The sequence below is a fragment of the Mustela nigripes genome, chromosome 13, assembly GCF_022355385.1.
Source record: "Mustela nigripes isolate SB6536 chromosome 13, MUSNIG.SB6536, whole genome shotgun sequence".
In the NCBI taxonomy this organism is placed as follows: domain Eukaryota; kingdom Metazoa; phylum Chordata; class Mammalia; order Carnivora; family Mustelidae; genus Mustela; species Mustela nigripes.
The window spans coordinates 124,761,319-124,775,831 of NC_081569.1; the positions used below are offsets into that span (position 1 = coordinate 124,761,319).

Genomic DNA, 14,513 nt, shown 5'->3' on the forward strand with positions numbered 1-14,513 from the left:
TCGGGCTCGCGGCGGCGGCGACGGCGGCGGCGGGAGGGCGGGGGCGCCGGCTGGGCCTGGGGCCGCCGCGGGGCGGTCCGGGCCGCAGAGGCCGTTGGGCCGGGGCGAGCGCGCGGCCCGGGTCCCAGACCCCGGCCGCCGGGTGGGAGGGTGGGCGGGAAGCCGCCGCTTCCCCCACCCTGAAGCGGGCCGGGTCGCGCCGGCTCGAGAAGGGCACCCCGAGCAGCCTCAAAACAAAAACCGCGCCTGGGGAATTAGGCAAGTCCCCAAGACCCGCTGTGGTCCACTTCAATGCAGTGGAAGGTGAACGGCTACTTTGGGGGTCACTTGGGGTGTTTCTGGCGGTTGTGCTTAGGGAGCCTTCACTGGGGCCATTTTATATTTCTTAAAAAAAAAAAAAAAAAAAAAAAAAAAAGGACTAAGGTTGAAAAGCACTTATCTCGGTTCCTTCCGAATCGGTAAAATGGCGAAGGGGAAGCAAAACCCCCATCGTATCTTCCACTAGCAAAAGCACCAAAGCAACAAAAAAAAAAAGCTTACAGTGGTCAAAGTGCCCCTGCTTTCGCCTTGAAATTTGCCTACTTCTCCCCATTAGTCCCTTTTTGGTTACTTGCGATCACGTAGGTTTGCAAAAAGCAGTCACATAAATAACCTTGTCAGTCACCAACGCAATGTGATCACTAGTCCACCCCACTCTTATTTTTGTTCTGACAATAAAACACGTTTTTGCCCGGTCCCAAACGCCGCGGATAAGCCCGCGGCCGCCCGACTCCGTACCGTTGGCGACTCGGGTCGATCCATCATGGCTGCGGCCGCTTACCCTGCTTTTCAGTCCCTGAGCCTTGTGGTCCTCCTCCCTTTGGCTGCCCTGTTTATATAGAGCCATTGCCGCTCTCTAATATAGACTCTGCCAGGATGGGAAGGTGCTTTTCAGGCCTACGTCACCGCCTCTCCATTTAAACACTAGATCCGGCTTTAAATAGTGAGAGCTGCTGAGAGCGGGGCTGGGAGGTGCGTGCTCCCGAGGCGAGAGGCAGGAGTGTGCAGAGCTCAGTTTATTTCTAGGTCCTCTGCTTGCCCTGTAATTTCGCACCCGACAGGGCCGCTTTCAGCGTCCCAAGTTGGTGGTGGTGGTTGTGAAGCAGCAGTTAGGGTTTCTTGTTTTTGTTAGGGGAAAATAAAATTGCTGGCCCTTCTTTTTATTTTTGCTTTTAAACAGAACTGTAGCTCAGATGTCTAATCGTTTTTGTATTGGAAAATGCGTTATTGTCGGGAATTAAAAAAAAAATGCTTCCTACATTAACTGTGAGCTGCAGGGTACTTGACTTTTGGTAGTGTTCTGTTCTTCAAGTATTCAGAAAATATGTTAAAAGTAAAGCTTCTAATACGTCTTTTTTCTGTACTAAATGTTGGAGACACAAAGCTTTTTGAAGAAATATTCAAGTGTTTAAAGCCTCAGCATAGGACCTTATCTCTATAGTACACTTATGTACAGACGAATTGTGAGTAATGAGAGTGAGGAGGCGTAGTGCAAACTGGATCTTAAAAAAATTAAAATTGTAAGTTGGCAGTTTATTTCATTGGATATTAATATTCTAGATGGATGTTAATCTGATTTATTTTCCAGTGTTCCCTCAGGGAACTAACACTTTTGAAAGGAACCTTCTAAATAGTCATTAGATAGTGACAGTCATGTTTCTTTAATTTACCAGTTTGGAATGTCTGTGTTTTGAAAACCAGGACAAACCTAAAATAGTTCTTATTTTGTAAAAGGCAAAAACTTTGGCTCAAGTAAGGTTTAGTATTTTAAATAATAACTTGGAAATTGCTTATTTCAGATAGTCCCTACATCCCCCCATTCATCAGTATTATGGGGGCTTATCAACTTCGGAAGAATTCTGCTAAATTGTTCTTTGTGTGTGTATGTCATGAAGAATACACATTTCCCTTTATAGTGCTTTTATGAATCCACTAAATGGTGAAGTTGTGACTTAACTAAGGTGCATAAGCAAAATCCTAAAACAAGATAAATTCATTAAGTAGGGAGTGCCAGAGGGAAGCAAGTTTTGTACCTGTAAATCTCTGGATCTCCAAGCTGCAGATTTTTAGGAGTGATTGACTTCATAAAACGCCAACTGTCCAGATTCATAGTAATAAATTTAAAATTATACCGTCACCTTAATAGTGGTTTAAGGATCATTATTGGCTTAAAAAAGCCACTTTTTAAATGTTATTTTTGTAATTCAGTGGTTAAATCTGCATAGATAAAGTGATACCTATAGTCAGTGACAATTTCCTTATATATACAATCAGAATGTTAAAATTGAGATCCTATAGAGTTCCACATTTGCACATGAATAACTTAATAGTTTACAGAGGTTAATTTGGTAAAGTAGGTTAGTGTGTGGAATAGCAAAGGTCAGAACCCAGGTATATGAATTGTTTTTCTGGTTGTGATGAAAAGGAATAGATTTTAATGGTTGAGGTAAGTTATGCAGAGGAACTCGTTATTTGTAGTTTTGGCAGTGCAAGAAATGCATTTTCTTAGATGGTTCTCCTGTGATAACAATGTTTCTGAAAGAGATGCTAGTGAAGCATTTCTGTTTGAGGTTTGGTTATGAGAGCAAACCCTTGGTATTATTGGGGAACCAGTAATTCTTACTTTAAGCAGGTTATAAAACACAAATAATAACAAACATTAAAAGAAAAAGGATGATAACCTTAATTGTGTGAGATAATGGTTAGGATTTATAACAAGATAGCACTAGTTCTATCATACTGACATGCAAGCTTCTTGCCTAACATGTTAAAAATAGGATGTGGGTTGAGCAGATTATTGTCCGTTACATTTTGATTTTTAAAAAATACTTTATACTTTTGAAAGTGCTTTCACATTTTTTCTCCTTTTATTCTTCTGGCAACCTTTAGAACAATCTTCTCCTCCAACCCTTCCTAAATAATACCAACAATAGTAGTAATAATAATAATTAGAAAAGTAAACGTTGAGGCTGTCCATGATTCTGTTTCATAGCATCATCTGGGCAGTTGTTAAAGGAAAGAAATCCTGGGAAAGAGGTCAGTGTTCCTTGTTCATCTGGGCCTTTGATTCCTGTTATTGTGGGTATATGAACAATTTCATGGTTTAAAGGCACAGACTGGTTAACAGAAAATAGAAATTACGTGATTTTTAAATTAGGTTGTAGATACTATCAGGCAAATGACTGCAGGACATAAGGTTCTCCAGTTTAAGTCTTAGTGAGGAGGTTGTGAGATCTAACAGGGGTCAAACAAAGGGAAGAATAATAGGAACCAGACATAAGCAACCCATAAGGCTATTTATTGGGTCATATTAGATGTTTTAATTATAACAACATAGGAAGTTATAACTGGAAATTGTGTGGACCTTGTATGCATAAGGACTTCTGTATTTGAATTGTATTAGTCTTTGAGACTTCTTTTAAAATATGCAGTCGTAAAATAATCCATTTTAATTGAAGCAAATCGTGTTTGTTAGGATGACCGTATCTTAAGTGATAGCTTCTAAAATAAATTGTGTTTAGTTGGAAAAATGACTGTTTGTTTGTAATATGTGAAAAATGATTTTTTCAAGTTTTTTATTTTTCCTTTGAAGCCTAAATTGTACAGATCTGTGATTGAAGATGTTATTAATGATGTAAGAGACATCTTTTTGGATGATGGAGTTGATGAACAAGTTCTGATGGAACTAAAAACCGTGAGTTTGCCTCTTTTTGTTATTTTTAATAGTCATGCCTTTTTTCTCCCCCCCCTTAAAATCCTCTCTTCAGCTAGGGACTGATCCATAATTTTTCCATGGGGTGAACATTCAACTTTGCTGCAGGAGGCAGTGTATGGATGGGTGAAGGATGCTAGTTTTAGATTGCTCTACCATCCATCCTTCCTCTGCTCCTAGGCACACTGTTTGTATTTCAGTTCCATTATGTGTGATACAAGAATTGGTCAGACTTGCCTTATAGGTTTGTTTTGAGGATTAAATACAATAACCATATAAAGTGCTTATTAAGCACAGTGCCTGGCAATAGCATTCACTATTATTAATGGACCATTAACATTGCATATTTATGGTCTAATTATTTAACATATGTACAGTTTTTGATTTTTGTTTTGTTTGTTTGTTTGTTTGTTTTTACTTTTTTAATGATCTTTAATGTACCTATATTTTAAAAAGTATTTATGGGGGTGCCTGGGCGGCTCATCATTAAGCCTCTGCCTGCAGCTCAGGTCATGATCTCAGGGTCCTGGGATCAAGCCCTACATCGGGTTCTCTGCTCGGTAGGGAGTCTCCTTCCCTCTCTTTCTCTGCTTGTCTCTGCCTACTTGTGATCTCTCTGTCAAGTAAATAAATAAAATCATAAGTATTTATGTTGTGGAGATTAAGTAAGTGCTTTGATAAAATAGTTTTGTGTTCTTAAGTGTTTTTTTTTTTTAAATGTAGGCCAAATACTAGGTTTATGATATATTTTACACTGGGTGTTGGTTTTCTATCTCTTGAATTTCTTTGGACTTACGCAATGGTAATTAGATATTTTTATTTAACATTTGTGTTTCCTTGTTGTTGTAATAACTCATGAAATCATTGAATATTTTGCTTTATTGCTCAGAACAGTAGTTTTCAAAATAAGGTCTGTGAAATCCTAAGGTTTCCCCACAGATTCTTTCAGGAGGTGAGGTTGGCCAAATGTCCATCTGAATAATGACAGATGAGTAAATAATAAAAATAATAAATAATAATAATAATAATAGTAAATAATAAAACATTAGTTTGTCATGTTTTCGGTAAAAGTTGTGTTCCATGAAAAGTGGCCAATTAAACTTGCTACTCAACTGCACAAGTACTTTTCTTTGAGGTAACTCTTCATATGCACAGTGCTTTATGTATGCTTCCCTTTTTGATGCAGTGAATATTTAAAAAGATGTGTACTGGGGTGCCCGAGTGGCTCAGTGGGTTAAGCCTCTGCCTTCTGCTCACTCAGGTCATGGTCTCAGGGTCCTGGGATCAAACTTTGCATCCTGCTCTCTGCTCAGCGGAAAGCCTGTTTCTCCCTCTCTCTCTGCCTGCCTCTCTGCCTACTTGGGATTTCTCTCTGTCAAATAAATAAAATCTCAAAAAAAAAAAAAAAGATGTGTACTGAAGAATCAAGATGAGATCATTGTTAATGTTAAGAAATCAGAATATTTGATACCTTTAATGAAATGTGTTAATATTTGAAATATCACATAATTCACTGAATTTACATTTTCCAAATGACCAATGCATGATGTTGCAAAATCCCTTGTTCAAAGTGAAAGATAAATTAATGGATTTTAATCTAAGAGTACAAAAAGTTCATTGGTGTGTGGTTTCAGATTTTACATTGTAGCTACCTTTTAAGAAACATCACCATTCCAACTGTGTGGGAAGACAGATTTTCTTGATATATTCAACCAAAACAATAAGATGGTTGTAGAAGCAGATAGGAGAACCCAGCTATTTTTCCTTTAAACTATTTGTCAGTAAATTTGATTTGGTTATTTTTGTTAAAAATGTGTTATTTATGTTAACATGCGATGGATACATTGCTGTTTTTAAATGAATTTGTAAACAAAATACCCAACTTAGTTACAATTTCATAAAAGCTCTTTGAGGTCTTTAGTAATTTTTGATAGCAGTGAAGGATCCTGAGACTAAAAAGTTTTAGAACTGCTGGCTTAAAAATTGGGTATTGATATTCTTGAGGACTACGTACAAATCAGTAATCATAGTCAGTGTTAAGAACTTTATTATTTATCTATTCAGTAGCAGTGTGGAGGCTGCAGCTTAGGAACTTACCTTAAATAAAGTAAACCTCAGCTTTATTACGGTCATGAAATATTAGAGTGTTTAGGCATCTGGGGGTAGCTTCTGTGGAGTTTTTAACAAGAATCTGCCTGTGCAAGGAAGGAAACACGTAGATTTAAGTGAGATGAGGAAATTTGTATTTACCTTGAGACAAATGTGATGGTTCATGAAATGTGATGGTGTGATTAAAAGTGAAGAGTAGGCATCCTAAAATACAAGCAAAAGAATGCCAACTCTTGAGGCATAAGATGGAAGAATCGCAATATATACTGCTTAAGTAGCATAAAGTGTCTCAGGATATGAATGAGAGAGTAAGATCCCTTTGTGTTATGTGGAGCTACTTTGCAGTTTATCTTACGCTCATATAATGGTTTTCCTTGAGGTACTTTGACCTTATTTAGAAGATACAGTATATATATATATTTTTTTTTAATTTGACAGAGATCACAAGTAGGCAGAGGCAGGCAGAGAGAGAGGAGGAAACAGGCTCCCTGCTGAGCAGAGAGCCTGATGTGGGGCTCCATCCCAGGACCCTGAGATCATGACCTGAGCTGAAGGCAGAGGCTTTAACCCACTGAGCCACCCAGGCACCCCAAGATACAACATTTTTAAAGATTTTTATTTATTTATTTGACAGAGATCACAAGTAGGCGAAGAGGCAGGTAGAGAAAGGGGGGGAAGCAGGCTCCCCGCTGAGCAAAGAGCCCGATGCAGGGCTTGATCCCTGGACCCTGAGACCATGACCTGAGCTGAAGGCAGAGGCTTTAGGTGCCCCGATATAACATTTTTAAATGTAGAAAATCAGCCCCAAATTCTTTAATCCACTCTAAATCAAATTGGTAGTCAATCCAGGTTGTTGGTTATCTATTCTTGCTTTTCACAAAGTGTGGGGAGTTTATTTTTTCTACTGGTCCCACTAGCATCAAAGCATTATCCAAAGAGAATGAGCTGTCTTTGAGATTAAATAGATCTCACTCTATTTTTATTACACTTGATTTTTCAAATATATGTGTAATAGATAAATAATGTATGTAATATATGAATATTATGTATGTGTTATACATTGTTTGATGTATAATGACAAAAATTGTGAATTATTCGACTTTGAATCCCTAGTCTCTAGCACAGTGCCTCGCATATGTGGTTGGTATTCAGTAAATATTTAATTAAGTTAGTTAATAACAAACATGGTTCCAGAACCTAACAGAACAAAGTATTTTAATATTTTTGCTGTTTTTCAGATGGGGCATACTCTTCTATTGTGGGTTGTAACTGTGTTTGAAAATACACTGTTACACTAAATGGAATTTATGTTATTTTAATTCTCTTTACTGAATTTCTTCAAGATCTCAGAATTTCCAGAATATGCCCTATCTGTGGTGATAAATGGTCCGTATCTGTACTCTCCAGTATGGTAGCCACTAGTGACATGTGGCTATTAAGCACTTGAAATGTAATTAATGGAACTGAAGAACTAAATTTTTAATTATAATTAATTGCAATTTAAATCACCATGTATTAAAAAGTAAAAATAAATAAATCACTATGTGTGGCCGCTAGATACTGTATTATATTCTACAGGTTTAGACATCTTGCTAATAAAAACTAACATTGCTTTTATGTTTTATTATTCACAGAGAACTTTGTCTAGTTCTAACCCCTTCCTCCCCGTTTTTTGGCTGTGTCACAGACTCTTATCAAAAACTTCACCACTGCTGAAGGATACAGTGGTGAATTAGATGACGAATTAAGATGAGTAAGAACTGTGCATGTAATTTGAAGTCTAACTAGATAATGCTGGAAGAGAGGTGATTAAAAAAGTCACAGAGGTTATCTCTTGAAACACTTTGGACCTACTTGAATGTATAAACTATGGGAGATAGAAAAAACACCTAAAACATAGTCTTGATATTCTTTAATTTGTATTTGAATGTAAATTGTGTTTTGGGTTAGTGAGTGATTATGGGTGGGAATGACAGTCTACAAATCCTGTTTAAAGTGAATGATAAAGTCATCCTCATTTCCACACTGTCAGACCTACCCATATCTAAATAGCAAGTACATATAAAACTTGGCCTCTCTTCTCAATGAAATAAAGTGAGAATAATTTCCTCAGTTGGAGACAAATCTGAAACTCAGTTTATTGGTCTCTAGATCAGGTTTCTCAGCCTTGACATTACTGTCATTTGTTAATTCTTTGTTGCAGAGAGCTGTTCTGATCATTGTAGAATGTTAACAGCATACCTGGCCTCTGCCTACTAAATGCCCGTAGTACTGCTCATTTCTGACAACTAAAAATTTCTCTCTGCATTGCCAAATGTCCCTGGGGGGCAAAACCACCTCTGATTGAGAACCACTCTTCTAAATATACTCAAGTTGTATATAAATACTTGGGCCATAACTTGAACAATAATTTATTATTCTCTACTTCATTTTCCTTGGGGGGGATCTCCATACCCCAACCTCATTTCATGGGAGCCCAGAAATGCAGTTTTCTTGTATTTATTCAGGAACTAGATGTTTTGTGGAAGTAGAATCCTTCAAATTTCTAGCCTGGCAAACTGCCAGGAAACCATAGATTTAATCACAAACTTATAGGTCAAAAAACAGATTCAGAAGGAATATGCTTTGATAAGATTATTTAGCAAATAGTACAGACTTTAATGAAGGCCTTTTGTCTTCAGATGACATGTATAATACTTACCAGGGAAAAGGAAGGTACCAGAGTTGTGACTGGACCTGCTGTGATAGCAGCAATATAGTGTAGAGATTAAAACTTGGACCAGAGCTAGGATTAGGATGTGGCAAGCAAGGGGTCTAGGGTGTAGAATTTAAAGGACACTTAGTCTTCACTCTCAGGGTCCAGGTTCTGTGACTGGGGAATACTGGAATCAGACTGCCTGGATTATATACCACTTTGCCTGCTGTTGGTTGGTGGTCTTGGATAAATTATCTAACTTATTGTTCTTCTGTTTTTGTTGTTGTTGTTGTTGTTGTTTTTCTGTAAAAAGGAGATAGTAACAATGTCTGTGTTACAGGATTTTGTAAAAATGAGTCTATGTGTAAAGTTACTTGGAAAGTGCAGGGAGCCTGCTTCCTCCCCTCTCTCTCTGCCTACTTGTGATCTCTGTCTGTCAAATAAATAAATAAAATCTTTTAAAAAAATAAATAGGTGATATTTGAATAGTAGAGTATTTTGATAAGTACAATTAAAATCATAAAAAATTGGATAAAAACAATAATTAGTTTGAACTTTATATTATTTGATATTAAAGTTTAATGCTAAATATACAGTATTGTATTTGTATTTTTCATGTTACCTGGGACAGTATTTGGTACTTGGTAAATGTGAATTCTCAGTGGCCTACTCCAACACCCCTTTTTCCTCTGCTCCCTACCCACCTGCAGCAGTTGGAAATGTGTGGGGCCATGTTTGCTTGTCTTAATGTCTAGTGGGCACCTTTGGCATTTAGTCGGCTACAGCCCAGAATGGATTTTTGGGGTTTTTTTGGGGTGAGGGGTATACTTCCTGTGGCACTACCTGTACAATAAAAATTGTCTTGGCCAAGATGTCAGTAGCATCTGTACATTAGCTAGAAACAACAGTTTGTTTGCCCGTCTCTTCTTTGAAATTAAATCTAAATGTCTGATAAGCTCTTAGTCATTCTGTTGCCTCCTGAATAAGACAGTCTCTGCCTTGAAGGAGTTCATACTTCAGTAGAGAAGGTAGACTTGGTGTGAAAAGTATGATAGAGGGGTGCCTGGGTGGCCCAGTGGGTGGCCCAGTGGCCTCTGCCTTCAGCTCTGGTCTTGATCCCAGAGTCCTGAGATCGAGCCCTGTGTTCTTTGCTCAGTGGGAAGCCTGCTTCCTCCTCTCTCTCTGCCTGCCTCTCTGCCTACTTGTGATGTCTCTCTGTCAAATAAATAAATAAAATCTTTAAAAAAATATTTCTAGAATTTGGAGGCAGTGAGTGATTTCTTTCGAGGCTATGTGACTTTGACATATCCATTGTTTAGGGAATCATGAGGGAAGACTGCTAGGCAGAAGGAATGGTTTAGTAAGATTTAGACATGAGATAGGTATGCTATATTCAGGGAACTTAAAGTACGTTGACACTGTTAGGAAGGTAGAATGCGAGTCATAGTAACAGTTACAGAGGTAACATAATTCTGTATTAAGGAGCTTAATCTTCAAAGTGAGAAAGATTCTCTGGGCTGCTAGTTAAAATGCAGATTTTTGGACTGCTGTTGCAGAGAGTCTGACCTGATAGAGGCACAGTTTGACATTTTCTTTTTAATTCAATTACTTATACTAAAAAAGAAAAAAGAAATTAAATTGACTTTTAACAACCCACTAATGGATTGCAATATGCACTTTGAAAAGCATTGGTTTAGACTTTAACAGCATGCATTAAAGTGACCTGGACAGGTTATTAAAACAGATTTTTGGCTCCATCCCCAGAGTTGCTGAGTCAGTAGGTCTGGCGTGGGGCCTGAGAATTAGTATGCCTAACAAGTTCTCAGGTGATGCTGATGACAGTATTTTGAGGACCACTGATTTATAGAGGATAGATTGGAAGAGCAAGTTTTCACTAGATTGGTGGGCTCTGTGAGGGGAAGGATTTTGTCAGGCTTGTTCACTGTTTCAGTGCCTCTAATAGTGCCTAGTATATAGGAGATCTCAGTAATTATTTGTGGAATTTATGACGATATGGGGAGCTCAGTGGGCTAAGTCATTACACTTTATGGTAGTACTGGTGGGAGGAAAGGACTTGAACCAGGGCCATACTAGTAAGGACAGATTGGAACAGTGCTTTGGAAGGGATAGTGACAGTAATAGGTGTCCATTTTGTCTTGTGTGTTGTGCTAAATGCCTACTCTACAGAGATGAACCAGATACAACTTGAGCTCTCCGAAAGTAATTCTTTGTTACCCTAGGTAGAATTCTAGCTGTTTTTAATTTGAGATTTTTCATACACTTACAGTTTCTTGCTGGAAGTGATTTTAGAAGTAAATCAGCTTGTCCTCTTTTTAGATGAGGAAAATGCCCAAGAAAGGCAATTTGTCCACAAAACCGAATAGTGGCCGAACGAGGACCATGTTTCTGATTTCTAGTGTAATGCTCTATTACACAATTAATAGCACTAGCACTGTAATAATGAAAACTAACATTTATTGGTCACTGAGTTTATGCTAGATTCTGATAAACGTTTTACATAAATATGTTACTGAATCTTCACAACAACCAGTGGAGGGAGATACTGTTAGTATCTCTGTAGTCTTCAGGCAGATCTAAACAGTGAGCTTACTAAGGGGAATTGTTGCTTTGGGAGATTGACCTTTAGTTTACTTTTTTAGCAAGCCATTAGAGATATGCTGGAATTGTTATTAGCATGTAGCTACAAATACAGAATTTCTGGAACAGTTCGAAGTATTGGAAGATGTAAAAATCATTGTGAGTATGGTAAAAAGACCTTTTTGAAGGATCTCCTAGAAGTCTCAGGTGTGTTAGGCAGTATTCCAAGAGGATATCCTAGGGGAGAAAACAAAGTGTGTGTATGGGCTAGGTGTGTGTACAAAATGACTGAATTACTTTTTAAAAATATTACATTTACTTTTTTGAGACTATATGTGTCCTCAAGAGTGGGGGCTGGGAGGTGGGTCAAACTGTGCAGAGCTTACCGCCTAAATCAGAGTCAAATGCTTAACTGACTGAGCCACGCAGGTGCACCCCAAAATAACTAAATTAATTTCATTTTGTATATTTAAAAAATGGCTTATTTCTTTCTTGGGCAGTTTCTTATAAGGGTTGAGATTCTCCAGATTGAACACTTAAGTCTGTTAGAGAGGATCTGTGTTAGGGAAAAGTATGAAATAGTCATAAATATTTTCTTTCTTATTTTTGCCCGTATCTGATTTTTTTCCCATTATAATAGCTGTCCTAGGGTGAGAGGAGAAAATAAAGATTGAAAATGGGAGAATTTTATAAACAGACTAGTAAAATATATTTTGTCCATGTGGCTGGAGTTACCTTTACTAGCATTGACTTAGAATGTTTTTTACTTTTCTTTGCCTTAGTTGTGGGAGAATAAACTAATGCAGTCTAGGGCAGTAGATGGATTTCATTCAGAAGAGCAGCAGCTTTTATTGCAAGTTCAGCAGCAACATCAACCCCAGCAGCAGCAACATCACCACCACCACCACCATCAGCAAACTCAGCCACAGCAGACAGTACCTCAGCAAGCGCAGACCCAACAGGTCCTTATTCCTGCATCACAGCAAGGTGAGACTGGATGTATTTTTCAGCTTACAACTTGGAAATGAAATTTGTCATTTTCAGAGAAGAGAAATGTGGATTTTTTCTTTCTGTTGACTGAGGGGTTGTCTGTGTATGTGTATTTACATGGATTCTGTATTGTAGTAATAATAACCAATTGAGAGCCTAAGATGATGTAAGTGTATTAATATTTTATTAATATTAATATTTTCTTTTGAGAAGGCTACATAATGGTAGATTTCCTAAAATACATCAGATGGACAAAGATTTATTTACTGAGGATTTCATTATTTTATATGGTAAAATCGTTATCTACTTTCTTTATGAAATTGATTTATTATTTCAGAGACATTTGAGTTGGTTTTTATAAATATATCTTAAACACTGGGGGAGTTTTTAAGTGTGGCAGTCTGAGATTTCAATTCCCTAGTACTTTAAATGTAAAATGATGAAATTAGATTTCTTTTAAGTGAAGAGTGTATTTACATATCTTAATTTATATTACTTGGTTTGAAGGTAAGAAAAATCAGGTATTTATAGAGTGTGTCCATAGTGCTTTGTAATGTGCCAGTGAATTTATAGATTTGTTTCATTGAAGCCTTATAAAAGGCTTTGTGAAGTAGCTCTTCCAACATTTCAGTGCTAAGGAAAATTTGGGCCCTGGGAAGGTTAGGAAGTTTGGCCTATAATATGTAGTAAGTATTTTCGGTCATGACACATAATGTATTCAGTTATAAAACTTAACCCTGAGATCATGACCTGAGCTGAAACTCAAATGTATTTTAGTTTTGTAAATCTTGTTACTGGAGAGGAGAATGAAGGTTAGTGAAAAGTTTTATTTTAAGATAATGGTTTAGTTACCCATTTGCCCCATTTGAGAGTATCTGAGAATATATAAGACTTCTAATGGATAGTGATATTTAGTAACTAATGTATGGTAGAAATGTCTGTTTGGATTGTTTTACTATTTATACCAAATAAGACTTTTAATATTTGGTTTTATTCTATTCCTGGATCAAATCATCTTATCCTTTTGATCCGTTTTGATGACTGTTCCTCCTATTGCCTTTAGGGCTGGCACTAGGATTTTAGGTCATCATAAATTAAAATTTGATTTTCTTCACTCAGAGAATATTAGGATAATGGGATTATCTGTTTATTCTCTGAAATTTGCGGAATCAAACACTTAGTTCCTTTTGTTCTTATGTAACATTGCCATTCTTTCTTTCTTTTTTTTTTTTTTTTTTAACATTGTCATTATTTCTGATTTATATTTTTGAAAAAGTTGGTGGATGTAACTTAAAATTCTGGCAACTACCAGATGGGAGAAGAGGGCTATATAGATTAAAAGCAACTAGTTAATAGTTTTTTTGAGTTCATTCTTAATGGACTACTAACTCATTCTAACAGTAGTATCTTTATATCAATAAAACAGTATTGAGTTAGTAAGACAATTAAGTTGTGTTTGAAAATTTCCAGTTTAAGAATGCACAGAGCTGGATACGTGTAGGTATTAGGTATCTCACTACTTCATGTTCCCCAATTCCCTTGTATTCTTAGGTGTTGTTACTCAAATCTTTTTAATTGATGTTTTCAGTATAAGATGGGTATATCACAGCTGTTACTTGCTATAGAAATTTATAACATTCTGAGGTATCAAATGGGTGAATACATTTGAATGTAGGAAACAGGAAATAAGTTTTCAGCATTGTATAGTATTCTTTGGATTATGAAACAGCCTCATGTCACGGTTCCTTGTTTGTACTTGTACTTTTTTTTTTAATAGCTGCTGCACCACAAGTTATAGTTCCTGATTCTAAGCTGATACAACATATGAATGCATCAAACATGGTAAGACTCAGAACATAAGACTTTGTTTGGCTCTACTTATTCTAACTCAAAATTGTGATTATGCCCAGGTATGTTGTGTATTAACAACTTGAAGTTTATTCAAGACTTGAACAAAATAGCTGTTTTATTTGGTTTCCTAATTACTAGATTTAGCAGTAGATCTCAAGGTTAGTTTTGTATTTAGACGTAGATTTCATAAAATCATGCAGTTTTCTGTTGAAAATACCAAAAGAATGATGCTTTGTGAGAGCTATTTCATTCCAAGCTATTTTTGGAAAATGGGTTTAGGGGACCTACCAAACATAATATGCCAATTATAGTCCTGTTTCAGAAGACCCATTAATTACTAGAATTAAAACTTTAAAAATAAAAATGAACTGTTTGGATAGTTCAGGATAACTGTTTTTAAGATGAAACCTTTGAAAATTTTTGCTCTGATTTAACCATAGTATAGCATAATAAGATTTATTACAATGTGTATATCACTACTTTAAAATATATTTTAAACAGTTGAGTTTATTATGCATT

General features: G+C 36.7%; 1 protein-coding gene, 1 long non-coding RNA gene and 1 other non-coding gene across 3 annotated transcripts in view; 2 read left to right on the forward strand and 1 right to left on the reverse strand.

Moving 5' to 3' along the window:
- LOC132000123 (uncharacterized) overlaps nt 1-1,325 on the reverse strand; it is a 27,182-nt gene extending 25,857 nt beyond the window's left edge. The window contains exon 1 of the long non-coding RNA XR_009399184.1: nt 778-1,325. This is a non-coding gene — a long non-coding RNA (uncharacterized LOC132000123). The remainder of the gene's footprint in view (nt 1-777) is intronic.
- Nucleotides 1-14,513, forward strand: part of GTF2A1 (general transcription factor IIA subunit 1) — a 44,115-nt gene that overhangs the window by 1,043 nt on the left and 28,559 nt on the right. The window contains exons 2-4 of the mRNA XM_059373586.1: nt 3,632-3,733; nt 11,936-12,140; nt 13,921-13,985. Coding sequence (XP_059229569.1) covers nt 3,632-3,733; nt 11,936-12,140; nt 13,921-13,985 — 372 coding nt within the window. The remainder of the gene's footprint in view (nt 1-3,631; nt 3,734-11,935; nt 12,141-13,920; nt 13,986-14,513) is intronic.
- On the forward strand, nt 13,179-13,322 carry LOC132000547 (small nucleolar RNA SNORA79). Its single transcript, XR_009399396.1, has one exon. It is a non-coding gene; the product is annotated as a small nucleolar RNA SNORA79 (small nucleolar RNA).